Here is a 25,565-nt window from a genome sequence, read left to right as displayed (position 1 = left end):
AAACCTTGTTATTCCAGAATTAATCTCTTTCTGCAACTAGAATGTCCGGAAATTCTATATTATAATCTGACTGTTTTTGTAAACGACACTACATATTCAAGCTGCAAACTGCTTTTCACAATTTGCCTCCCAGTACGGTGCAACACGCAGCACGCCAACCGTGCCACTTCACGCAGCTTCAACTATCGTCCATTGTATTGACTGCCTGCGTCAAGTGACGTAATTCCCCTCCCCCACGATATGGTGGTAGCAGGAGGTACAGTGCCACCTGTTGCTTGGGCCCAAAGAGAAGGTTTAGCCATAATGCTGCACGCATGTATAATACCCAGGTGACAAGTGCTTGCCTAACACTGGTGAGACCCTGCCTCACTGCCCTCTATAGAAACGGTCGGGCTGGGCGTACGTACGTAGGTACCTATGTAGGTACTTACGTACCTAGGTACCTTAGTAAACCAGCAACACAATATAATTTGACAGGCTCGTCTCTTCTTCGAGGTGTTCAATGATGGCATCGTTCCCAATCTTCATCGGATTATACTTCTAACCTACCTACCCATCTGCAGGGCCTTTTCAGTATAGCGACACGTTTAATATATTGACAACCCGTCTTTGCATACTGAAGTCAAATTGAAAAGGTTATCCTGAACATTTACCTATTTACCTCCGACCCTAGCCATAAATACCTCTGCAAAAGTCACATAGTTTCCCCAGAACGCCATGGGACTATGCGATCAGTGCCAGACGATCCCTCTTTGGGATCTACCACCCTTTCAGCTATCTGATTATACGTGCGGCCTGGAACAGCTTGGGAAACCACACTATTTCAACCTAGTTCGAAAGGATGATGTGCCCGGCGCAGCTACGCCAATAGGATTTCATTGGCACCAGGACCGAGGTGGCTTGTGGCAGTCTGCGGCTGGTGGATGCCCTTTGTGCCGCCTCGTGGATAAACAGGCCCGCCTGGTGCTATCAGACTTGGATGGCGGTGACCAGCATGCGGCTATCATGAAGAACAAACCGCGCCAAGCTGATATTCTTCGGCAAGTGAAGGAGAAAGTCGAGACCCATTTACCATTTGGCGACAAGGAAAAGAAACCTGACGACAATGACGACGTGATGACGAACATAGCTGCGATGGTGGCCGAGGAGAGCAATGTAACTTTGCCAAGGCCTAGTTTCGATCTCTGGCTCACAAATCGCGGCTCAGCCGGCGCGGGCCTTATGGTCTTCTCGACTTCAATGCAGGGACCCGGAGTTGCTACAGAAAAGTGCCTCATTCCCATTGCTATTATTGGGTTTTGCTCGGAGCCCGAGGATTCTCTTTCGAGCATTCTGCCGGGTCGCCCAATCGAAGCAGCTCCGGGCCCCAGTGCTTTCGCTCTTGCAAACAAGTGGTTGGAACAATGCGACCGTCGCCACCAGCTTTGTTCTGCGCACCTTGGTCAACCGCCTGCTCTATTACTAGATTTGGACAATGCCACAGAACATAGTCAGGCAACAGTCAGACTTTGCGAGCCTCCTGTACAGGTGCCCCTGCAATATGTTGCGCTTAGCTATTATCATGATGAAGGATCTGGCCATAACGTCTGGAAGAACCTTGAACCCAGCCTCTACAACATAAGTAGCAATTCCACACGTGCACCGGGCGAACTCATCAAGCATGAAAACCTTTGCCAGGTGTTTCAAGACGCAATTGTTGCAACTCGGAGGCTCGGGTTGCGCTACCTGTGGATCGACTCGCTGTGCACCCCCGCAGGTGATGAGAAGACCTGGACCAGAGATTCGGAAAACCTGGCCATGGTGTACAGGAACGCTTACCTGGTAATTTCAGCAACAGGGGCCTCCGATCCCTCAAAGGGCCTATTCGAGCAGCGGAGCCCCAAAAATTACGAGCATTTCCCAATAAAAGCCGAGTCAGCAGACGGAAACCACATGGTAGGCAACGTTGCAGCCCTATCACTGCCTCTTCAGGACGAGATATGTGGACGTTGTCCTGAACTGAGGTCCGAGCCTCTCAGTCGAAGTGCCTGGGCCTTCCAGGAGCGTGTCCTTGCCCGGCGAGTACTGCATTTCACGAGAGACCAGCTTCGCTTTGAATGCGTTGGTGGTGAGTTTGGTATGATGTCGGAGGATGGAACTTGCAGTCCCTTGCCACGCTTTTTTCACTTGCCGAACCGATTGGAAAATGCGGTTCTGTCACCAGACCCCATGCAGCTCAAAGATACCGTCACCGGCCAGGTTTCCGTGGCAAAAGTTACCTCAATCATGGAAATGTGGAGTGCGATCTTGTTTTGGTGCAGCGGCCTAGATCTCGCTGACCCGTCAGATCGACTACCCGCCATGGCCCAAACGGCGCGTGCCTTTCGTGAGATGGTGCAGCTGCGTGGAACGGATAGCGACTACCTGGCAGGGATCTGGAGAAGTAATCTAATCGATGGGTTGATGTGGGGATCTATGAATGATTTGCCTAACTTTCGTTCTACGGAGATTCAGGACGGCACCCCCTCTTGGTCTTGGGCATCTGTTACTGGACCTGTCACCAACATTTTGTGGACGTCGGGAAATTACAGCCTCATAGGAGAGGTTATAGAAGCTCATGCTGATGTTGCTGACCCTGCTAAGCCGTTTGGGAGGGTCACTGGCGGCTTCATAAAGCTTCGAGCACCAATTATTGCTGTGTCAATGACTGAGTTTCCTTTCACAGACGGCACAATGGGTCTACGACCAACCGAAGCTAGTGATTCTTCTTGCTTGGTGGGGGCCATCAGCACTTTTTTCGAAACAATGGACGGCAATTTTGACCGCTCAGCAGAACAAGTTCGCCAGATGAAGTTGTTCGTCGTAGTCTTGGCAATTTCATCGCACCCCAGCAACGGCGAGGAATTCTACCACGGTCTTATTGTCACGCCCACAAAAGATGACGATGGCGTGCTGAGGAAAGTCGGGAGGTATCTCCAGACAGCAAAGCAAGTACGCAGATGGGTTATTGACCTGGATACTCTGGTGCAGACAATTACACTTGTCTGAACTTCATTATTGTGCACCAGAGTGCCATTATGACGGGTACAAGTGAGATCCAGTATACTAATCTACATAGCTATTAGGTAGTTACCTAGGTAGTTATGATAACATACTGTTAAAGGAGCTTTATTAGCAGTTGAATTATGATAACGTAATTCCATTCCCTACATGAACGTGAAAACTTGATATCTCTCTGTAATCGAAAGAGCAAGTAGTTAACTAGCATTTACTTTGTCCATCGTGAGGCTTATACTTTTAACGCCATGTCTTGCGTCGTTGAGCCTTCGTGTCATTGAGGCTTAGCATATGTGCCATGTGGGGCGTACTCTCCATCCTTGCGTTGTGGAGGAGCCAGAACGCCTACTTACCGCAACGTTGTTCGCTAGGTGTGGAAAGCCTCGGGCTGCTAGCGCAATAGCATTGGGGGAACCCGAACAGAAGACATGGATGCGGCAGCGAACTATTCGTGCAGTAACGCAGATCGTATCGGAACTTACACCCGTACCTAGTCTACTAAAAGCAGGTGGATGCATTGACTTGCGCGTCTGTTCGCTGCTTATTGCATAGATAGGTAAGTATTCTAAATATTCTTGCAGCAGCCTTTTTCTTTTTCTCTCGAACACTATGCCTAGGTTGACTTTCCGTATACTCTCGAGGTTGAAAGAGCGTACGGAGTACAACCATGGAGAATACCTACCGTACTGCGCAAGTACGAAAGCCACGTGTCAGGGGGGAGTTCATTTTTTACAGTACCCGGCAAGCCGGGGATTCACCAAGAAGCTTTGGACCAAGACGGATCATCGCCTGCCATCTGGGCTATGCAGACTTGGCAAGTGGGTTCGGCAACGTAGTTCGTACAAAGTAGTCGATCGATAGGCTTTTTGAGTACCTCTTGTTTGGTTTCAATGGACAAGGGGAATCCACATATATGCAAAAGGGTTACTGCGCCTGAGGGCTGAATTTTACATGGTGGAGAGGACGCACCTCCGCACAGCAGTCAAGGCCCCATCGAGAGACCTGAGGAAAAAAAGGCCCCGTCCCTGCATGGGCTTCCTGTCAGCGCCTTTTCACCCAAAGATGTACCCTGGCGCCCCAACCGTTTCACAAGGACCCATCCTCGCTGTCGGTTCCGTCCCATCTCTCTTCCTTTCCATCGTGCTTTTTTTGGGGATCATCTAAATTCCTCTATTCTACCTTTCCCTTTCTTTTTATGACAAATTTTTAAGTCAATTGGACGTTTGATGAAATCAGATTCTTGCTTAGCGGAACCAATTTCGCAGCGCTAGAATTTCCCCGCCAAGTCCGAAACTACAATAGGCTTGTGGTACGTCACCACTCACCAGTGGCAGACGGAAGGACAAGCTGTGTGTACTGGCTGGCTTGCACCTGACCGGCATCAAATCGGCACAGCTAAACATCCCATATCAAGTTCTTCAGTGTTAGCCACTACTGAAGAACCACAAAAACCGGCAAAAAAGTCGCACAGCGCCAGGCAACCATTGAGCTCTGTCTTTGTTCCGGCCTCGAGTAGGACCAGGCGACGGGACCCGGGCTGTCATGTCTCATGCTTCCGACGAAAGCGCCGAGTGAACCCGTTAGGTGTTTTGACGAGACTCTGGCTGGAAGACAGAGGTTCCACTATTTATTTTGATCAAAGCAGGAATATTTGAAAACAAGGCAGAAGAAAAAGACATCAGCACATTTGGACAGCGGCGAATTTCTTTTCGAGCATTCGTTCGTCTCGGCTGTTCTTTTCGTCTCAGTCCAAGCAGCATTCCCTCTCATATGGCTCCAACTTCAAGTTTATAGGGCGAGTCCTCCAGCACGATGAGTGCAATCACAACACCTGAGGAGCGCCAATGGCGACTCACAAATCTGGCTCAAGAATGGAATATCCCGACAGGACCAATGGATCCTCCCTCGTTGAGTCGGCCGATATCAGAGCGCGTGTCGGCAAGTTTTCCCAATGTGAGCCCCAACGATGATTACATGGCAGATGAGCTTTTGAAACGACGCCGTATAAATGTAGAGCAGTCACAACCTGCACAGGGCACCCTCAAGCGTGCTTTCACCAGCACCAAGAAGAAGGGATCATGGGAGCCCAAGGAGATCTTTGATGCCCTCGACTCACACGTCGCCAATGCCGGCTCTGCCGGTGTGGCTGACGCACTTATCAAAAAGCTTGTGACAGCTGGAGGCACCGTCAACCATCCGAATCCCACCAATGGCAGGACTGGAGTGGCCGGAAAGCTTCTCGTTCGACGCAAAAGCCTCGAGTCTCAAAATTTTGAAAGGAGTCGTCTATTGCAAAAGGCCGTGGAGAACCAACAGCTTGATATGGTTACGGTCTTGGTTCCGCACGCCGACCCACTGGCCCTCGACGGCAGCCTACCGATAGCAATGCGAAGCGGAAACCTGGAAATCACGCAGCTGCTGTTAGTACACGGCGCAAACGCATCACAAACAGCCGACGGTCAAGATGCCTTCCGCCAGTTATGTATGGCCGGGGGCCAGGCCAACATGGTGGGCCTTGTTTTGGCGTCAGATGGTCGTCCGTCACCGGAGTGGATATCGCAAGCAATGGTTGACGCTGCGCGCAAGGGATGTCATGAGACGGTACTACGGATCAGCCGCTCAACGGCAGATGGCAGCTTCGATGGTGGCTCTGCTTTGAAGGCAGCTGTAGGGCAGTGCCGTGGCGACATCACACTGGCGATCCTCACCGGGACCAAGCCTCCTAACGTCTCCTGCCTAAACGACGCCTTCAAGCAACTCTTCTCTCATGCGACAATTAGCCCAAGTGAAAAGCTGGCCCTTGCTGAGATGCTACTGTGCGCGGGAGCCGAGGGCGATGCTGTTTCGGAGGCTTTGATACAAGCAACAGTCACGGAATTCTACGACATGATTGATTTACTATTATCTCACGGAGCTTCTATCGAGTACCAAGAAGCCAAGGTCATACGAACTGCTATATCGCATGGAAGGGCAAGCTTGGTCCGCCTCCTGCTGAACGAGAAAACGACACTGAGCGCAACAAACGCCTCTGCATGCGTCTCATGCATACCTAAACGTACTAGCCCGGAGGATCGACATTCACTGTTGTCATTACTACTGCGCAAAGGCGCCGGGGGCCCGCCGCTGAGCGACGCCTTGATCAACGCTGCAGAGGCAGGCGACAATGATTGCGTAAAGCTGCTGCTTTCGCCCCACTTTCCCGGTGGCCATCTTGCTGAAAGTAATGACCTGAAGAGGGGACCACGAGCTATGGTCTACGAGAAGCATGAGATGGGTTCTGTGGATCATAGGGAGGGCTTAGCCTTGAAGATTGCGGCCAAGACTGGCAACCTGACCTCCGTGAAGATTATGCTAGGTGCAAAGCCGGCTCCGGCGACCTTGATCGGGGTGTTCCCAGCACTCTCGGGCTTACCGCCAGTGGACCGTTTCGAGATGATTGAGGCTTTCCTATCAACTGGAACTCAAGGCCTGCCTGTCTCCGACGCCTTACAGCATGCGGTCGCAGACAAGCCTCCAAGGCGCGATGAGCGCTTGATAACACTCCTGTTGAAAAACAACGCAGATGTCGACTTCAATGGCGGTGCGGCAGTCATATCCTCAGTAGCCAATGGAGACATGGCGCTGTTAGAGACACTTCTTCAGAAAAAGCCCGGCCCCCGGACCACTATGGCCGCAGTGTCAAAAGCTATGCTAGGCTCTGACTTGGAGGCTCGTTACAAGATGATTGCAATGCTAGTCAAGTCCGCGAATGGAGAATTCGAAGGGACCGGCATCTCTGAGGCAATGATTCTGGTACTTCAGGAACCCAAGGTCGACTTGCGGCTACTGGAGGCGCTAGTGAAAGAAGGGCTCGCCGACGTCAATTTCAACCAGAGCGCCCCCATAATACTAGGTAGGTGACACGACTGCAACTTAACTTTCGCCTGATCTATTTTGAACAAGCTTTGATCAACGGCAGTTTACGCGTCAACTCTACATTTTGGATGAAAGTTAGCTGACTCAGTACGTCGGTCCTATATCAGCCGCGAGACATGACGACCCAGCAATTTTGGATGTTTTACTTCGTTACGGGCAACCGACGCCAGAGAGCTTAGAAAAAGCCCTTCAGAGGCTTTCAGAGATGCCGTCTACTCCGGAAAAAGGCCACAAGATGGAAGCTGTTTTGTCACGTAGCAATAACAAAAGGGACTCGATGTCAAGTTTGCTGGTGGCCGAGGTCCAGACCGTACTTAACACTCCACCGGAAAATCGGGCCCTTACCGTCGTCAAGACGTTGCTTAGTGGTGGTGCCGATATCAACAGTCAAAACGGACGGGGCTTGTGCATGGCTGTCAAGGCGGGAAACGTGCAACTCGTCGATCTTTTGTTCACGGCGAAGCCGAACCCCGCGAGTTTGGCAGCGGCCATGCCCTGCGCTCTCAATAACAGCGATCCTATGGACCGCTTGACATTTACTCAAAAGTTGTTGGATGCTGGTGCGCCAGCCATCGAAGCAAACAGGGCATTGGTACATGCCGTTCAGACGTATCCAAACGATCTGCCCCTTATCAACGTACTGGCAGCAAAGGCTAACAGCTCGGACGGCGATGCCATCACGAAAGCCGTCAAAATTGGAAGGCCTGACATACTTGAGTTGATACTGGCTAAAACGCCCCGCAAGTGTACGCCTCCGGTGCTGAACGCCGTATTAATAGAGGCTATGAGCATGCAGGAACAGGGGCCGAGAAGCGAAGCCTGCGCGCTATTGCTGAAGGCGGGTGCCACTGGGACTGCTGTATCTGAGGCTCTGCTCCAGGCAGCGGCTGACGCAGACTTGACCTTGGTAAAGATCCTAGTGGATTCCGGCGCGCGCATCGAATACCAGGACGGACAGGCCGTAGTGGAGGCGTGCAGAGCCGGCGCAAGTGAAGTACTGAAGATGCTATTCTCTGGGCCATCGGCTTCGAACTCGTTCAAGAAACAGACGCTGCTGCGAGGATTCCAGGCAGCAACAGACGTTGGAGATTTGCAGAAGCGCTGTGCTGTGTTTCGATTGTTACTCGAACGAGGAGTTGCAGGAGACGCCGTTGACGCTCAGCTTGTGTCGGCAGCAAGATTTGGCGACGAAGGGCTTGACCTTGTCCGGCTCCTTCTGCAGTGGGGAAGCAACCCAGATCATAACAGTGGAGAAGCTATCTGGACTTCGACTCGCAGCGCATTCCTCAGCAGCTTGAGGATGATGTTAGGTGTTGAAAACGTGGGAGGCCAGCAAAAGAAGCCGTCACATGCGACAATGATTCGGTCTCTCAAGGCAAGCTGGCGACTAAGCACCGAGCCCAGGTATGAGGTTATCAAGATGCTCTTCGAGGCCGGGTTACCGGTCACCGAGGAGGTGCATGTTGGATTAGGCAAGGCAGTCAACGATGAGGATGTGGACATGCGCCTAATCCAGCTACTGCTGGACAATGGCGCTTCGCCCCTGACAAACGGCTGTCAGGCCTTGAGTGACGCTACGCAGAAGCTGATGCTTCCTGTCCTGCAATTGTTCCTCAAGTCAGAGGTTCCCGACTCCGATGTATCTTGGGCATTTGGACAGGCATTCACCGAGGCCAACACGGACTCATGGCTGTCCGATTCCGGTCTTGAGGTTGCCAAAATGTTGTTAGAGAAAGGGGCTGGCGGTGAAAGTGTCGCGTCTGCCCTTGTCGGCGCAATCGATCACTACGGGACAGAAAAGGACGCGATTGCTCGCCAGTTCACAGACGTTCTGATGACCTCCTCGGCGAATGTTGGAGCCGGATCTGGTGCAGCGCTGGAAAAGGCTGCCGCATCCGCCGATAAAGAACTAATTCAGAGGCTTCTTGCCTCAAACCCCAACTCCGAGGCAATATCAACGGCGTTCCCAAAAATATTCGATCAAGACTTGTCAGAAGAAGAGGCGCTTGAGCTCATCTCGCTCTTTGTCACAACAAATGCACAAGGAGACGGTTTGGATACTATGTTTGTCAAGCCCGATGAGCAACCGGTCATATTCAAGGCGCTTTCCCGCCATCCGAGATCTACAAAGATTCTCCAGGCACTACTGCACGCTGGGTATTACCCCGACCCTATGACGACTGCCAAGGTGCGAGAGGATATTGAGGAGGAGCAGGTCAGCCTTTTCTTCTGGGCGCTGCTTCAGCCACTGAAAAAGATCAGTAACCCCGTACTATTGATGCTGCTAGAAAATGGCGCCAAAGCGGATTTCGAGACGGCAGTGTCTAAGATTACGCCCCTCATGTTGGCAGTGCAGAGCACGCGACTTGATGTTGTTAGGGCGTTGATCATGGCAAACCCTGACGTTGCAGACGTCGCTGACGCAATGGGGAATACGGCCTTGACGATGGCAACGGAGATAGGGGGCGATGTGGGCACTGCCATGATGTCAGCAATTCTGGCTGCTGAGCCTTCCAAGGACGACGGGTCACTACACAATGCTGCACGCGAGCTGAACTTGCGGGCAATGCAGGTTTTGGTTGAGTTTGGCCACGATGTCGACTTCCCTAGTCCACTCCACGGAGGACGGTCCGCTTTAGGCGAAATCTGCCTTCACACAGCAGATATGCCGTTGACTGCCGCCAGGGAGAAGGCCATGGAGAGATCGATGAAGTTTCTTATGGACCATGGCACTGATCTCAAGCTTCAATCCGACGAGAAGTCTGTTCTTCTTCTTGCCCTTGAGTCGAGAGAACCCGTTCCTACTGCACGGGCCTTGCTCAAGGTTGGCATGTGGAAACTCATCAACCAACCTTTCAACAACTATACTGATGGCACATACACATATTCACCTACTGAGTACGTGTCCCGCGTTATGACCTCACATCCAGAAGAAGTCAAAGAGCAGCTCATCAAGCTGCTCAAGGCGAACCGCGCGACAAATGTATACTATGCCAACGACGGCCCGCAGCCGGAAGGAGCCACAGGGCTGCCTGAAGAGCTGCTGCGGGCTGAGCGAGAGCGAAGGGCGCGGGCGGAGCGCATCAGGTTGGAGCAGGAAGACCACAAGAACGCGTTGGCGCGCACGGACGAGGTTGCGGGGATTCAGAACCGCATCCAGGCTGAGCGGGCTGCCATCGAGGAGGCGCGCAAGAAGCGACTGCTCAGCGACGAGATGACTGCGATTAGGGAGCGTGCGGCGGTGGAGGAGGATGTCTTTGCACAGCAGGTGCGGCGGCAAAAGGCGGAGCGGCAGGCGGCCCTAGACCACAGCCGACAGCTGGCCGAGGCAGAGCTGGAGCGCACGCGGCTCGTGGCCGCGACGGAGTTCGAGGTGGAGCAGACCAAGCAGACGCGGCAGATCGAGTGGGAGCGCAAGATTGGCGGCGAGCGTCTCGACAATGCGAATCAGTTGTCGGCTCTGCGGGTCAAGGAGCGTGAGGATATTGAACGCATAGACCGCGAGAGCGATATGCGCGTTAGGTCGAGGCTGCAAGAGCATCGCCAGCTGATAGATTCGCAGAGCGCGCTGGCTGGGCAGCTGACGGCTTCTGGGGTCAATGGTAGGCGGCAGATCGGGTATATAAGTGGCGAGTTGAACTGAGCGTACCGTTCCTGGCCCCCTACTATCCACTCATGGATAACCTCTTTCTTTTTTCTTTCTTTGTTTCTGTTTTGCATTCTGTTATCTCGGAAGCGTTTATATTTGTTCTTGCTGGACGGCAAGTTTTGGTTAACAGTTGATACCATTCGCCTAGCTTACATACTTTAGCGGTTATTGTTTGATGTTAACATAGAATACTACATATAATCGAGACAGTCTTTGGCTGCACAACACGAGTCTCAAAGGCAGATACATAGCAGTTGTCACTACGTGATATGCATGGACCTTTTCCCAGACGCAGAAGGTAATTTGGCGGTTACACAAATCCTTCCACCCCCTGGCTCTTACAAGGCGGCAAGAATGACAAAGGTTTTGGGAGCTTACAAAAATGCAATTAGGCAGAGGTCATACCCATTAAGTAAAGGATTCATATCGAAATTGCCACACGAAACTTTACTGGCAGAGACACCTCTCGAGTAAGAGACGCTTCCATATTACAACCCTGAACAGTATTACCCGCCGCCAAAGCCGACAGAGTAGACTCAAGTCAGCGGAATAGAAATGAATATGTCAAGCGCAGCGAGACAACGGAAGCAGTAAGTTGATCGCAGTGGTAGGCCGCCCCATATACAGTGGCCGAAATTTTTCTCAACCCTTTACTTCTCGGCGCAACTGATACTAACCGTACTGCATCCAGGGGCTTGGGCCGCTTCTTATTTGACTCATCAAGTCTATGCTCACATGGCTGCCGAGAGCAAAGGAGCCAGGCAGTTGCTTCAATGTCCTTGGCCCCTCTCATGCTTGAAAAAAGGCACCAAGAAAATAGTCATCATCGTTTTGTGTCTTGTACTCCATTTACCCCATGGACTGAAACTAACTGTCTACAGTGATTATGCGGCGACAAAAACGAGAATACGCCGAGCTCGGTAAAGGAGTTCCAACGTTGGCGTCCAATACAAACCATCCATGCAGTATTAATATTATCATAAACTATCAATCTTTGGCAACGAACACCAGTGCCAGTTCGTTGTTATGTCAGCCAATCGAGAGACACGTCATCCTCCACCCGCACGGTGGTGTCCTCTGTCACCCGCCAGAGAGCCGAGGATTTATGCCATTTCCAAGCAAGCCAAGATACCGAGATCGCCATGGTTGCACCGCCGATACCCGTCGCAGAACCCCAGAAGGCTTCGACATAGTAGTACTCCTTGTAGAATTCCGCGTTCTCAAAGTCCATGTAGCGACCAAAGGGCGGCAGCCCAAAGACGCTCGTCTTGCACAGGCAGCTGTTGAGCCCGCCAAACGACTGCACTAGCATTATAGCAAAGAGCATAGCGACAGCAAGCAGATTAGGGACGATCATGACGCTGCGCACTTTGGTGTTGGGCTCCTGAAAGACTCCCAGGATCAGCCACGAGGGCAGAACCAGGAGCCACCAGCAGAGGTAGAGCAGCGAGCGACAGCCCAGACCCTGCGTTGGCGTGTTGAACGACACCATGAAGGCCATGCCGAAGCTGGTGGTCACAATGCCCTGGCTGATGAGCCACACCGCCACCCATCCCCACGGTCGCTTCGTCAGATCTGTCTGAAAATTTCGCATGTTTCTTGCCCACCGACAGGTCGGGGACGTCTAGCGTCGCTTCGCTGGGGTTTTTGATCATATCTAGGACTGTGTCGGCGACGCCGCAGTAGCGAAGGGTGCGTCCCTGTCCCATGTACTCGCCAATGTCAAACTCCTCCGTCGTGTCGGCGTGTTTTTGACCGCCATGATGTGCTTGCCAGAACTTCGGCGGCAGGCTCGACAGATCCGTTGCGGGAAGCAGCCTGTCGATGTTGAACAGCCATCGCTGGATGAGCTCGCTGCACCGAGTGGCAGAAGTCGGATTGCGGTCGATGACGGTTGCGAAGAGCATGACGGGCACCCAGGAGAGGAGCAGCCCGAGGGCGAGCGAGTGGGCGGTCGTGTTGTCGCCGAGCGCAGCGAACGAGATGACGATGGAAAACGCAAACGCCATCCCGAACCAGCCGATGCTGATAAAAATTGGATAAACCCCTTTGCGCCTCTGAAGACGCAGTTGGAATGCGAGGTGTTGGTTGAAGTTGGCCAGTGTTCTGCGTTGTCTTTCCGAGATGCCGTCCTTGAAATAGGGGTACAGGATGCCCTTGAGGAGGGCCGAGTCTCGCCGCAAGTCGCGGCCGACTTGCTCGCGTCGGGGGTACTCGTACTGGTTAACGCAGCTGAGGATGAAGAGGGCGTCACGTATCTCTTCTCTCGTCTCGGGAAGCCTGAAGAGGCCAAACTTTACGGAGCATTCATGGATCAGCACGATGTTCCAAAATGTGGTCGTCATGGCGGCGGCCGGAGCGCCGACCCAGTTGCCAAACGCAGCCAGGTTTTTTCTCCAGCGGACCGATAAAGACTCGTATGGGAGCTGGCTCATGAGGGCGATGGCTGGAAGGACCCATGTCGTCAGGATCTGGAAGGCGTCGATCACGTTGTTGTATTGTGGATAGATGCTGCAGAAGTGCTCGCAGCCTGCGCGTGTAAGAACTATTTCCGGTCTAGCTGACTGGTTCTTGAGGCCGATCAATGGATCTTTCTCTTTCCAGAAGAAGGAATCTCTCATTGGGTGTGTTCCGTTCCTGAATTCTTCAAAGGCGAGATGGTAGCAGTTGGCAAAGTTTGTGGCAGACACGGCTGTAGCCAACAGGCTACCACAGAGCCACCCTATGAAGTGTGCTCTACTCGTTGCATCAATTTCAAGTCGGTTGCTCGTGCTCGGTGTAAGTACCTATGTATCCAGTCAGGTCGCACGAGTTGCCATCATTAAAAAAAAGAGAAGTGCGACGTTAGCTCTATTTGTAATCGGCAGTATCTCACTCAAATGCACCCTTGGTCTACATTGGGGAAACTTTGCCTTCTTGGGCCTTTGCGTCGCTTTCGACGCCTGAGTAGGCCAGCACTTGATAGGTCATTTAAAAGGCGACCTGAGTCACTGGACCCCCGAATGCACGTATCCCGCCCCTCCCTCTTGAGGAGATCGCAGCGCCTAAATGAAAAAAAAATGCTCGCTTTGGGGCACACGCATACCTGAAGATGCGCAGGTTGAGGCTGAAAGTTTGGGGTTACACCACTTGGGCAGCGCCGTTTTCCATTGGAGTCAAGTCTCGCTTAACTTTTTCTAACAGAGTGATTGGTCAGGTGGGCTTTTTGCGTCTCACAACGATCCCAGAGACCGAGGAATGATGGACAGGTAGTCTAAAACCATCCAATAGGGAGTACTGCTTAGCTTGAAGAAAGAACCTAAGAACAAGATATTCCTCTGGTTCAGCAGACCACGCCCGAGCGAGCAAAAGAGACAAAAGGAACAAGACAAAACATTGCAAAACAAAAACTGATAAGAGACAGAGAGAGAGAGAGCATTGGCGAACGGTGAATGAGGCGAACCACCTATAAGGCAGCAGGCGCCGATAAGCTAGCGTCCAGATTCTAGAACAAGATCTGGTCTAGACCTTCGACTGATAAGGTGTAGAGAACACGCCCAGCTGAACTAACAATCACATTTCCTCCGGAGACTCGGATTTATCTTTGGCAACTTTGCTCCAGCCAGTAGAAGCGTAGGAAGATCGCCAGTTGCTGAGAAAGCTTGACTTTGCCATATAGATGCAATGGACTAGTGATTGATATGATTAGCAGCCTCAATGTTTGCGCGTGGCTTCATGACGCCATACCTTTTTTTCCCTGTTATTGTCACTACGTAAACCACAAGTCTGTGGAATTCTATAAATGGCTTTTTGTCTACATGACCTTCTCCATCTCTTCGACATGTCTCCTGATTTTGTTAAACTGCCAAGGCCAGTTAACAACATACAGGAACGGGCGCAGACTGGTGCACACCAACTGGTCAGTAAACTCTCAACGACACGTTATCAGGTGGTGCTATAAGCATTCAAAAAGACTCACTCATGTCTGTTGTCGTCTGGATTATACGCGGACAAGTGGACGCTGGGAGTGATGATGGTAGCCTTGTGTCGGTTGATGGCATAGAACCTAAAGAAGAGGAACACCTTCTCTGCAATCTCGCGAGGGCCAAAGCCAGGACGCTCCTTCCATTGGCTGAGGAGGCGCAGGTACGCCGACCACGGGCCGAGCTTGTCAACCTTGCGGAGAATTCCCTGTTGTGAGGCTTTTGTTAGTGATGATTACTCAAGCCCCTATCTGGCCGCGAACAAGAAAACACCTACAAAGTCCGACAGTTCCGAGTACGTCAAACCCATCTCCACCTCATCAGCTTGGACGCCGGCCGAAAGGGGAAGCAGCTCAGCCGATGGGATCGCATCGATGAATTCGGACATGATGCTAAGGTCCCAGTTGTCGCGTGCCCAGCGCTGGAAGTCCTTGGCATCGTTTTTGGATATCGACCCGAGGGGCGCAAGGTCCGCAGAACTAGCATCGTACTTGGTATAGTATCCACGGAGGTTCTCGTCGACGTTGCCCGATCCCAGGACAAGCAAAGAAGCACCGGCTCGCGGAAGGCCTCGGGCCTGAGTGGACAGTTGCGCAAGCTCATAAGATACCACTAGTCGGTTTCTGGCCTGAATGTTCTGCTTCGCCAGGTTTTCACTGTTGGTACCCCCTTCGACTGCATACTTGGGCTTGAAGCCACCGAGTGCGCTCTCAATAATCGACTCATGTGCCTGGACGGCGTTATCGATGTTGATGTCAGTGTGGTAAGCGCCGAGGCGTTCTGCAAGTCTCTTTGCCCTCGATCGAGTTTCATCTGAGCTGTTTACTGTGCCCATGAAGCACGTGTGGAGCAGCTTGCCAACGATCTCCTCCGGCGACTCGGGTACGTAGTCATTGATGCCCGTGACTTTGCGCAAATCATTCAGAGTGTTCTCCTCGCCGTTCTTGATGGAGAGCAAGACCAGTTTGGCCATGCCATAGACGAACAGAGCAACAGATGAGCTATCAAGTCCTCCAGACAATGCCAGGAAAAAGCCAGCACCTGAGCTGCGGACTAGGTACTGCCATAGATACACCGAGGTGGCCATATGGATCTCCTCCATAGGATCCAAGATGCGAATGGGAATTTCCATGGCGATCACCTTGTTGGACCTGAAGATTTCCTCACTTGGGCGGGCCAACTCAATGTCGCAGTCGATTCGGGGATATTCGGGCTGACGGGCCGCTTGGACGTTTCGGCTGGCACTAGTCCTGTAGCTGCGAACTCGTTCAAGGTCGACAGTGGCGACAGTGACTTCTACAGGGAGCAGTGAAAACTGTGATGACTGGGCCAGGACTTCGCCGTTCTGGATGATCATGCTGCTTCCATCGCTAAAGCACCAATGTATGTGAGCAACATATTGTAATCTGGTGAGCGTGAGATGCAGATGGGCTTACAAGAGCATTCTTGCCTCGCCATCAATTCCAGAGGCGTTTGCATAGACATATAGTCCACCATTGCTACGTGTCGAATTCGAGATGAGGTTCAGACGCGTGCCAAGCTTACGAAGCTCGGCATGCGAGGCACTGGAGTTCTATAATTTATACAGCTTAGTAACCATGCATCAACCATATTCTGGCCTATTTCTAAAAGGCCAGCTCTCAAAGTGGGTATATGACTTACAAGAATGATTTCAGCACCATTGACTACCAGCGTGCAATGTTAGCTTATGTATCGCCATCAGGGGCAGCCTAGATGACCAAAAAGTCAAGGTCTGGGGTGCACATACGGCCACTGAAGATTGATGGGTTCCTAGGAACAAATAGCTCCTCGCAAGTCTCGCAGGTCACAGAAGTGTCGGGGGTCTCGAGGATGAAGTCACCAATGGGTACCGTGGTCTGCCCGGTGACATCCCGTACAACTTTGTGCAGCTTGTGCGTCTCTACCTGTCGCTCCTTGACCCATGCCGTGAAGTGACGGGGCTCGCGATAGAGACCATCTCCGGCAAGTGCTGTCAGGTAGTTCTATTTTTAGTGAAGGGGTCCTCCAAGACCTACAAGTCCTCCAAGAACACAAACGAACCTTGCTTTGCCCGAATAGCGTAAATCTTCTTGTATGTGCAAAGCACTCGGCAGTTGTACTGCACATTCCTGGTCTTGACACCCAACCCTAAGTCGACGAGCATGTCCTTGCAAACAGGGTCTGAGATAATTTCAGCCAGGACTTCCCAGCTGTGGAGTTCGGTATCGCCCTATATGTATTGATGCAAGTCGGTTAAAGCTCTACGTAATTGAGCTAGAAAGGGGTGAACTAGTTGAGCCATCCATCTTAGAGCTCTTGTTTGGCTTCTAATCAAGTGCCTGAACCATAACGTACTTCAAGGTGATGATCGAGGCATCCATATCCTGGAATCTCCAATTCCGGACCCGTTCGTAAAGTTGCACCCTTCTCTTTGGCAAGCTTGATGGACTCTAGAATACGATCTCTGTTGCCCTCAAAGTCGAGCGGCACACTTGGCAGCGTCGCCGCAGCGACTGTCACGAACCTCATGTTGCCGTTGGGAGGGGCTGTTGGATGCCAATCAGAAGTAAGACTCGAATCTTTTAAAATATTAGATAACCCTTGTGTAAATCCAATTTTGCTGATAGAAGAAATTAAACTTGGGTGTATTTACCTTGAAGCTCTCAATCCAGCCAAAGAGAGATATGTACAAACACTTGCGCTCTTTAATTCTAGGATTCAGATGAAAGTCTTTGTTTTGCGTTGTATCTATGAGAGTCTTGGATAAGGTGACTCTCCTTGCTGTAACACACCCCAATACTGAGCTGCCCCGCCTTGCAGCTTTCCCATCATGTCATGCAGGGGTTCCGGCAACCGTTAAAGTGGGTACATCCCCGCACGACGCGCAAGAGGATTAAAAAAAAAAAAAGTTGGGAACGCGATGGGAAACTCCGCTCTTTTGCCGTGAAAATTCAGCGTCCCATAGACCTGGACCCTACAGATCATAGCCGGTGTTCATTCAACAACCTACCAAAACCGCGAAGTGCCATGCGGCAATACTGAACCTCAAAATGCCCCGTCGTGCCGCTTCCCCAGCTGCTTCTGAGCACGAAATCGATATCCTCGGCTCTATTTTCGCAAACGACAACGATACCGAAGTCAAGGCCAAAGCGAAGAAGCGGACTGGTGGACATGACGAGATCGATCTTGATATCGACGCACTGCTCAACGGTGCCGAAGATGGCGGCGATGGTGACGATGAAGCGCTCATTGCGCTGCAGCAGGCTGCGTCCTTTCGCAAGACGACCAACTTGAAAGGAAAGACGGGCAAGAAGTCGGGCGGATTCCAAGCCATGGGTAAGAAGATACTTTCATACTCCCCAGACAGAAAAGCTGGCAGTCTATCTTTCTGGGCAACTTTTTACTGACCAGAATATATAGGCCTAAACCCAAGTCTTCTCCAAGCGATTACTAGGAAAGGATTTGCAGTCCCAACCCCTATCCAGCGCAAGTCCATACCCTTGATTCTTGACCGGCGCGATGTGGTAGGAATGGCTCGAACCGGTTCCGGAAAGACGGCTGCCTTCGTTATCCCAATGATTGAGCGCCTTAGGGCTCACAGTGCGCGGGTCGGTGCCAGAGCCCTGATCATGTCCCCTTCTCGAGAGCTGGCACTGCAGACCCTCAAAGTCGTCAAGGAGTTCGGCAAGGGTACCGACCTGAAGACTGTGTTGCTTGTTGGTGGTGACAGCCTGGAAGACCAGTTTGGTTTTATGACCACCAACCCGGATATCATCATCGCTACCCCTGGTCGATTTCTTCATCTCAAGGTCGAGATGTCGCTCGACCTTTCTTCGATCAAATACGTCGTTTTTGACGAGGCCGATCGACTATTCGAAATGGGTTTCGCAACCCAACTCACAGAGATCCTGCATTCTTTGCCTCCCTCTCGCCAAACTCTACTCTTTTCCGCCACCTTGCCGAGGTCGCTTGTCGAGTTTGCCAGGGCCGGCCTTCAAGACCCCAGTTTGGTGCGTCTCGATGCAGAGACTAAGATCTCGCCAGATCTCGAGAGTGCATTCTTCTCAGTGAAAGGCGCAGAGAAAGAGGGTGCGCTTCTTCACATATTGCAGGATGTTATCAAGATGCCGACGGGAACACCAGAAGGGTTTAAAGAGGATAAGGATGAGGGCTCCAAGAAGAGGAAGCGAGGTCCCGATCGTCCCAACGCAAAGGAGAAGCCGACGGAGCATTCGACCATTATTTTCACAGCAACAAAGTTCCATGTCGAGTACCTTACCTCAATACTCGTCCAGGCCGGCTACGCCGTTTCCCATGCTTATGGTGCGCTGGACCAAACCGCACGAAAGATCCAGGTCGAAGATTTCCGGAGAGGCAAGACGAACATATTAGTGGTCACGGACGTTGCCGCTCGAGGTATCGATATCCCTGTTCTCGCAAACGTTATCAACTATGACTTCTGCGATCAGCCCAAGGTCTTTGTACACCGTGTTGGAAGAACGGCCCGTGCAGGGCAGAAGGGATGGAGTTACAGCTTGGTGTCTGATATCGATGCCCCATACCTGCTGGATCTACAGCTCTTCTTGGGAAGGAGACTTGTGGTGGGCCAGGACACTTCGGCAGGTGCAAACTTCGCGTCAGACGTTGTTCTGGGAGCGTTGCAACGGAATTCAATCGAAACGAATGTCGAGTGGGTGGAAAAAGTGGTACAGGAGTCACACGATATTGCCTTGATGCGGAGCGTGGTCGTCAAAGCTCAGAAGCAATACTTGCGTACTCGGGTCTCGGCATCAAGCCAAAGTGCAAAGAGGGCAAGAGAGCTGACGGCATCCAGAGCATGGTCACAGCCTCATCTGATTTTTGGTATAAACACCGACGACACCGAAGCACTCCGCGTGGAAATGCTTGCCAAGATCAGCGGCTTCAAGCCTCAGGAGACGGTGTTTGAGATTGGCCATGGAGGAAAAGGCACAATATCTGAGGCCGTCGAGGTTATGAAGCAGTTGAGGAAAAGAGCGCCCGTAAGGAAATCCAAAACCGACAAGGACGCCGATGATGAGGACGAAGATGTGCCGGTCATAAAGCGCGCAAAGTCGGATGAGAGCAGTGACGAGGACGCATCATTTGACGAGGACGACTTTGTTGCTGTAAACGACGATTCCGATGAGGAGCTCGAGGTGACAGTTTCCAACAATGCCGACTCGGCAAAGAATGCTTCTGCATGGAGAGATTCGGAGCATTTCATGACCTACACCCCTCGTCAATCCAACGTGGCAGAGGAGCGTGGTTATGGTGTAAATGCCGGATCCAATGGGGCCAACTTCCTGGAGGCCGCGCGCGACGTAGCAATGGACATCGCCAACGACGAAAAGTCAACTTCGTTTGGCGCACCCACCCGGACGACGATGCGATGGGACAAAAAGAACGCCAAGTACGTGTCTCGCGCACACGACGAGGACGGCAGCCGCGGCAACACCAAGATGATTCGCGGAGAGAGCGGTGTCAAGATTGCCGCCAGCTTCAAGAGCGGTCGTTTCGATAGGTGGCGCAAGGACAACCGTCTGGGCAAGCTGCCTGGCGTCGGTGAAGCTGAGACAGGGCTTCCCAGAGGCATGGGCGGTGGTGGTTTCGGTGGAGGTGGTCGTCGTTTCAACCACAAGCGTGAGGATGCGCCGAAGGAGGCCGACAAATTCCGTGATGACTACCACGTGCGGAAGAAGCGCGTCGCTGAGGCCAAAGAAAAGAGAATTGGCAAGTTCAGGGATGGTGAGGGCAGCAAGCGTGAGATCAAGAACAATGATGATATTCGCAAGGCACGCAAGATCAAAGAGCTCAAGATGCGGAAGAACGCACGTCCAGCAAGGAAAAAGAAGAATTAGTTACTGCAGATACATACTATGAACTCAGCCACACCAAGTAATTTCAGCAACAAAAATGTGCTATTTGATGTCTGACAGTTATCCCAGGTACAAAATGTTGCGTCCAAGACTTCCTTGTCCAACAGACAGTGATGTTGCTTATGTAATGCACCTTTAAGTCCCTAACGTTGAATGAGGCTTATCTCCGCTTATCGTAGCCTCATCCCGCACTCTCTAACTCGCGGCTTCTTGGACACCACATCTAGACCAAAGTATCGGAGGCAGTTGCGCGTCAAGTTATCACAGCACCAGCATCAAAAAAAATCACTGCGCTTCTTCTCTCCTAGGGCTTGAAGGGAACTTTACGGTCGCAGATCTACGAAACCAAAGAAGCAGCGCCCCTATCAACCCTCGAAATGGCTAGCACAGACAACCCAGCCGATGATCGCGATGCGCTCGACATTCTAGAGGCAGAAAACAAGGAGGCAACCAAGGATACCGAAATCGACCGCATTCTCAATGCATTTCGCCTCGATGCGTGAGTTTCAATCGTCAAACAAGAAAGTCCCAAGACATGATGTCTTGGCATGATCAAACGAACTCACCACTAACCTATCCGTCGTTCCCTCATTCTCCAGATATGCCGTCCTAGGCCTGCAGCCAGGCGTGCCGGAATCCGACATCAAGATCACCTACCGCAAAAAGTCCCTCCTGATCCACCCTGATAAGACGCGAAACCCGATGGCGCCCGAGGCGTTCGACCGGCTCAAGAAGGCGCAGACGGAGTTGATGGACGAGAAGCACCGGGCGCTGCTGGACGAGGCCATCTCGGACGCGCGAATGCTGGTGCTGCGTGACAAGAAGTGGACGGTTGATAGTCCGGAGCTCAAGACGGACGAGTTTAAGAAGCTGTGGGCGGACAAGACAAAGTACGTGCTGATCGAGAATGAGCAGCGACGAAGGAGGCAGCTCAAGGGACAGATGCAGGAGGAAGGTAGACAGCAGCGCAAAGAGGAGGCCGAGATCGAGGAGCGCAAGCGCAAGAGGCAGCACGACCAGGACTGGGAGGCGACGAGGGATCAGCGCATCAGCAGCTGGAGGCAGTTCTCGCAGAAGAAGTCGGGCGAGTCGAGCAAGAAGAAGAAGAAGTTGAAGCCTATTGGTTAAGAACGAAGGAAAGGCGATGTCGGTGGAGTCGATGTGGAACGGGGTTCGGGGAGATTGCCACTCAGGAAGACTACTACCCAGAGACTTCTTCTAACGATAACAATCTCCAAAGGGGTTAACTCGGTGTTCCAATCAGGAGATGCCGGCAGGTGTACATACGGATTACCAATTATTTATGATCCGGCGATGGCAGACTGGGGTGGAGGATGAGGAGCTACGTGAGTTCTAATATCGCATCAATTCGCTGAAAAGTCCCCTGACCAAAGGACATGTCACAGGCATTCCACAATTCCAAGTAGCAGTAGTTTCTGTTTGGCTCCTTGCAAAGGTCGTAGTCGCCATCCGATGCATAGCAAAAGAAGAATGGGTGCAAGTTCGGCATGCCCTGACAAGTTTCGTCATAGTAACCCAAAGACTTCACGGGAAAGAATCTCGGGTCCAACAGGAAGTTGACATGGCCAGATGGCTAGCGCTTCGCCCTGTGATCGCTAGAACCAAGAACCGTAGTGGCTGGGAACAAGCAGCCTACTATGTATTCCAATGACGTGGGGGTTTCCGCCAGGGCGTGGAGCGCTTGGGGGGCCACAGAGGGGCTGGGCTATCTCGCCATCGCCGAATGTGTTAACTCCGTGGGGAACCTGGGCATGAAATGTGCCAGCCCGTGCCCACAACCGCGAGTCATATATTTTCGTTTTGGAATTGTTTTCCAGATCATGTAAGCAATCAAAAGGCGATAACACGGAATCACCACAAAAAAAAAAAAAAACACCACAGGCCCACAAGGAGCCTGAACGGCAAATCGCATACCTGAAGGTGGTTTATCGGCCCTTGAACAGCGGTGAAGTTGTCCATGGGTGCTCGTGGATTGATGTGATATGTGGGGGGGGGGGGGGTTTCGGGGCACTGCTGTGATATCGGCACCGAAGAAACTGAATTAGTAGTCCACAGGTAGGTATTTCCGCCCGATCCGGTCCATGCTGGGATTGCCCTTTCGTATTTGGGAAGAATGAGGTGGGCAGAAGTCATTCCACAGGTGTTTGAATGCAGTCATGCTGCTGCCGAGGTCGAGAAAGTTGAGCAAATCTTCAATTCTCTGTAAAAATGGATAGACTCATGTCTGGTCGCAACTCATCTGTTCGTTGGCTAACGATCACCACGACAGCCCCATATCTGTCCGTGGTGACTAAAGTCAATGCCCTCGATTTGCAGGAGGGGCAAAGGGGCTAGGTGTGTCTAACAAATCCATATCTAATCAATTTCTTTTGTCAGTCTTTCCTTTCCTGGAAGCCATCCCTCACAGGCGTGATGATTCGACGCTTCTTGTGCAGACAATAGGAAAGATGACATGGTGCAGAAGTAAAGAGTAATATAAAAATAAATAAAGTCTTTTATGATAAACAAAAACAGTCCCGGGTATTTGGAAGATGCAACCCGCTTTCTCGCACAAACGCCAAGCTAGAGAGTAATATCCTTTCGTTTCAACGCCTCGCCGGCGCGTGCGCCATGCAAGATCTCGTCATTCTTGTTTCTTTCTTTCTTCATTTGTTCGTGTCTCTTTTCGTCCCGAGTCTATATCTTATAGCGATCAGACCGCCAAGCCTCCAGCTCTATATTGCTGACAAGTTTTCTGGAACACGAGCCGAGAAACTAGCTTTATGTCGACTTGGTGGAAGAGGCACCACTAGAGCTCCCTGACGACACAGACGCAGCAGAGTTGACGCGCTGGGCCTTGACGCGGTCACTAAAAAAAATTCAAAATTGCCCTGTCAATTTTTACTCATCCCATCCATCCGAATGTAGGTTCGGGAAAAACAAGGTTTTGTTGTTGGTGCTTATTTGTCGCTAGGCCACTCAGAACTTGGCCTTTGATCGGCAAGCTTTTGCTTGGCAAGCAACTGCCAAGAGAAACGAATTCTCTGGGCGCATTGTTTAAAGGCTTTTCCAAGAGGTTCTGGTGCTGTTGCTTATTTTGGAGGTGTGCAGGGGTCGTGGGAATAGACGAATAGATTTGAGACAATATCACTTACTATGCGGCGCGGTCAGAGTGGACGACGGCCTTCCATGTTGCACCACCAGCCTTGATCTTGAACTCGCAAGGGCGGCTGTCGAGGACGGACTTGAGATCGTTGGTGGAGGTTTGGTGAGGCATCTTTGTGGTTGTAATAGAATGTGGATTCGGGTTAAAAGTGTTCGGTCGGTGTTGGATAATGTGATTCAGAGAACAGGCTTTTTGTTACTTGATTTCTCAAGGAATATATTATGTTTCCCGACAAAGTCTTAAGGTTGGTGTGGAGGGAATCAAAAAGAGTTGGAGGGGAGGGCAGGAACTCGGCTTCTTATATTCAGTGGAAATCGCTCACAGTGTGATGCTATTCCGCGGGCCCTCAAAACGTGATTTGAAGGGGTTCGAACCTTGGGACTAGGGGTTGGGTAGGGTCCAAAGGGGTACGTAGTGGACTTCTTTAGTTTCTACGTACTTTTGGCTACCGAGTCGGGGAGAAGGGGGGTGGGCCTAAGCAGATCGCCATTTTTGAGAGGTGCAGCATTCGTTGAATCGTTACCAAGGCGGGAGAAGCACGACGTATTGTTGTTGGCATCCAAATTGGGTTTTCCCAGCTTTCCCCGGAAACCCTTGCTACTACTGGTGTATGTCACTTTATTATCTAAAGTCGGATGAGTGGTTTTTTCCCTCATGCATCTCTCCCTGGACGTACCGGGAAAGCCTTACCATTTCCATTACTTTTTCATTCCAAGGTCCCATAGAATCTATCGAAGACGGCCCCACCGGCCAGGCCAGTCTTGTCCGCCACACCTTGCTACGGAGTACGCATTATCTACTATGTAGTATTAATAACAGTCAGCTCTCTGTTATTATTACAGTACTCCGCTGTGCGTACTAAAGGAAGTACTTCGTAATGACCAAATCTCGCCCTAAGCACATGCGCAGAGTATACTATGTATACCTACTAGCTGGCACCGAAATCCGCCTCCGCATCCTTGGTCTCGCGATTCGCGAATCTCGAGGGTGAAAAGTCCGAATCTAATTTCTATTCGTAAAACAAGACGTGGTATAGCCAAGGCCTCAATGTTGGGGCAGATATTCACCCTTCCGATAAAGTGGTGGCGTGGAATGTGAGGGAGGGTGATGAAAAAGAAAATAAAACAAAAATACAAAATTGATTAGACTGACTGTACGAAGTCTTGGGGAAGTACGTACTACTTACTGCACTTGAGATGTTTGAAGCCAAGACCGCCCAGCTGCAGAATTCCGCAGGGGTCTGCCAACTTGCCTAGAAGGGAAATTCGACCAGGCTCTTCACTGGCTATAGCCCTGCGTGAGACAACAACAGCTAGACAGAATGAACCGATCCTCTTGACTTATACCGGCATATATCCTAGACCCTGCAATAACACCGAAACAGCTGTCGGTATCGGACAATGACATCGATGGGGTGGATTTTTTGTTCATCGTTTTGTACTACTTGGGATGTTTTTTTTTTTTTTTTTTTTTTTTTTTTTTTTTTTGCCTCTTCAATAGTCTTCGGGGCGCAGCGACGTGGTAATATCAATTGCCTCATTTATACCAGAGCACAATAACTTTCACACGAAACCGTTGGATCTATCTGCTTGATTGCCTGAGTGGTGTAACTCGCATCCAGTGGAGTGGATGATGGCTGATTCGCGCACAATTGAGTCCAAGCCACTGGTTTGTTTGCTTTGCTTTTGATTCTTTTTTAGGCATTTGCCGAATGACACCTTGCACAAACTCGCCACGCCGGCAGCCGCCGAATAAACAGACTTCGAACCCAGATGAAAACAAACAACAGTTGATTGAGTGATCCTTTGCTTCTAGAACCGCCAAACGCATACAGAATATTGAGGTACTCCTAAACTCTATCTAGGCTGACTAGCGTGGCTAAGTAGCAGCTTGCATCTCAGGTTCTGGCTGAACACTATAACTACACAGCCACCAGCCTC

General features: G+C 51.3%; 8 protein-coding genes across 8 annotated transcripts; 4 read left to right on the top strand and 4 right to left on the bottom strand.

Moving 5' to 3' along the window:
* Positions 1 to 25: 25 nt before the first annotated feature.
* On the top strand, positions 26 to 3,145 carry MGG_04176 (uncharacterized protein). Its single transcript, XM_003719601.1, has one exon. It carries the CDS (start codon positions 718 to 720, stop codon positions 3,025 to 3,027), a length of 2,310 nt encoding a protein of 769 aa, XP_003719649.1. The 5' UTR covers positions 26 to 717; the 3' UTR covers positions 3,028 to 3,145.
* Positions 3,146 to 4,125: 980 nt separating this feature from the next.
* MGG_04177 (uncharacterized protein) lies at positions 4,126 to 10,838 on the top strand. Its single transcript, XM_003719600.1, has 2 exons — positions 4,126 to 6,928; positions 7,059 to 10,838. The coding sequence occupies exons 1-2, from the start codon at positions 4,849 to 4,851 to the stop codon at positions 10,592 to 10,594; spliced, it is 5,616 nt and encodes a 1,871-aa protein (XP_003719648.1). The 5' UTR covers positions 4,126 to 4,848; the 3' UTR covers positions 10,595 to 10,838.
* Positions 10,839 to 11,624: 786 nt separating this feature from the next.
* MGG_14908 (uncharacterized protein) lies at positions 11,625 to 13,221 on the bottom strand (the record flags this gene model as incomplete). The annotated part of the gene is made up of 2 exons (XM_003719599.1): positions 11,625 to 12,179; positions 12,208 to 13,221. The coding sequence occupies 2 exons, from the start codon at positions 13,219 to 13,221 to the stop codon at positions 11,625 to 11,627; spliced, it is 1,569 nt and encodes a 522-aa protein (XP_003719647.1).
* Positions 13,222 to 14,393: 1,172 nt separating this feature from the next.
* MGG_14907 (glutamine-dependent NAD(+) synthetase) lies at positions 14,394 to 17,091 on the bottom strand (the record flags this gene model as incomplete). The annotated part of the gene is made up of 8 exons (XM_003719598.1): positions 14,394 to 14,481; positions 14,559 to 14,770; positions 14,840 to 15,932; positions 15,999 to 16,135; positions 16,225 to 16,247; positions 16,331 to 16,552; positions 16,624 to 16,792; positions 16,918 to 17,091. 8 exons carry the CDS (start codon positions 17,089 to 17,091, stop codon positions 14,394 to 14,396), a joined length of 2,118 nt encoding a protein of 705 aa, XP_003719646.1.
* A 379-nt stretch (positions 17,092 to 17,470) lies between these two features.
* On the top strand, positions 17,471 to 20,511 carry MGG_04179 (ATP-dependent RNA helicase DBP10). Its single transcript, XM_003719597.1, has 2 exons — positions 17,471 to 17,898; positions 17,983 to 20,511. The coding sequence occupies exons 1-2, from the start codon at positions 17,613 to 17,615 to the stop codon at positions 20,439 to 20,441; spliced, it is 2,745 nt and encodes a 914-aa protein (XP_003719645.1). The 5' UTR covers positions 17,471 to 17,612; the 3' UTR covers positions 20,442 to 20,511.
* A 157-nt stretch (positions 20,512 to 20,668) lies between these two features.
* MGG_04180 (DnaJ domain-containing protein) lies at positions 20,669 to 22,951 on the top strand. The gene is made up of 2 exons (XM_003719596.1): positions 20,669 to 20,958; positions 21,059 to 22,951. Exons 1-2 carry the CDS (start codon positions 20,837 to 20,839, stop codon positions 21,585 to 21,587), a joined length of 651 nt encoding a protein of 216 aa, XP_003719644.1. The 5' UTR covers positions 20,669 to 20,836; the 3' UTR covers positions 21,588 to 22,951.
* Positions 22,573 to 23,886, bottom strand: MGG_04181 (uncharacterized protein). Its single transcript, XM_003719595.1, has 2 exons — positions 23,615 to 23,886; positions 22,573 to 23,328 (listed from the first exon to the last, which is right to left on the bottom strand). The coding sequence occupies exons 1-2, from the start codon at positions 23,734 to 23,736 to the stop codon at positions 23,241 to 23,243; spliced, it is 210 nt and encodes a 69-aa protein (XP_003719643.1). The 5' UTR covers positions 23,737 to 23,886; the 3' UTR covers positions 22,573 to 23,240.
* A 535-nt stretch (positions 23,887 to 24,421) lies between these two features.
* MGG_17674 (uncharacterized protein) lies at positions 24,422 to 25,056 on the bottom strand (the record flags this gene model as incomplete). The annotated part of the gene is made up of 4 exons (XM_003719594.1): positions 24,422 to 24,424; positions 24,555 to 24,634; positions 24,812 to 24,910; positions 24,972 to 25,056. The coding sequence occupies 4 exons, from the start codon at positions 25,054 to 25,056 to the stop codon at positions 24,422 to 24,424; spliced, it is 267 nt and encodes an 88-aa protein (XP_003719642.1).
* Between the last annotated feature and the right edge of the window lie 509 nt (positions 25,057 to 25,565).

This window comes from Pyricularia oryzae, chromosome 6 (assembly GCF_000002495.2).
Source record: "Pyricularia oryzae 70-15 chromosome 6, whole genome shotgun sequence".
Lineage (NCBI taxonomy): Eukaryota > Fungi > Ascomycota > Sordariomycetes > Magnaporthales > Pyriculariaceae > Pyricularia > Pyricularia oryzae.
The sequence above is the reverse complement of the archived record's forward strand: the minus strand, read 5'-3'. Positions and strand labels throughout refer to the sequence as shown.

Coding starts and splice junctions, on each gene's coding strand:
- MGG_04176 (XM_003719601.1), top strand. CDS start 718: ATGGGACTATGCGATCAGTGCCAGACGATCCCTCTTTGGGATCTACCA.
- MGG_04177 (XM_003719600.1), top strand. CDS start 4,849: ATGAGTGCAATCACAACACCTGAGGAGCGCCAATGGCGACTCACAAAT. Junction 6,929..7,058: donor GAGCGCCCCCATAATACTAG/GTAGGTGACACG, acceptor GTCCTATATCAG/CCGCGAGACATGACGACCCA.
- MGG_04179 (XM_003719597.1), top strand. CDS start 17,613: ATGCCCCGTCGTGCCGCTTCCCCAGCTGCTTCTGAGCACGAAATCGAT. Junction 17,899..17,982: donor GGGCGGATTCCAAGCCATGG/GTAAGAAGATAC, acceptor CAGAATATATAG/GCCTAAACCCAAGTCTTCTC.
- MGG_04180 (XM_003719596.1), top strand. CDS start 20,837: ATGGCTAGCACAGACAACCCAGCCGATGATCGCGATGCGCTCGACATT. Junction 20,959..21,058: donor AATGCATTTCGCCTCGATGC/GTGAGTTTCAAT, acceptor CTCATTCTCCAG/ATATGCCGTCCTAGGCCTGC.
- MGG_04181 (XM_003719595.1), bottom strand. CDS start 23,736: ATGCCTCACCAAACCTCCACCAACGATCTCAAGTCCGTCCTCGACAGC. Junction 23,329..23,614: donor CACTCTGACCGCGCCGCATA/GTAAGTGATATT, acceptor AATTTTTTTTAG/TGACCGCGTCAAGGCCCAGC.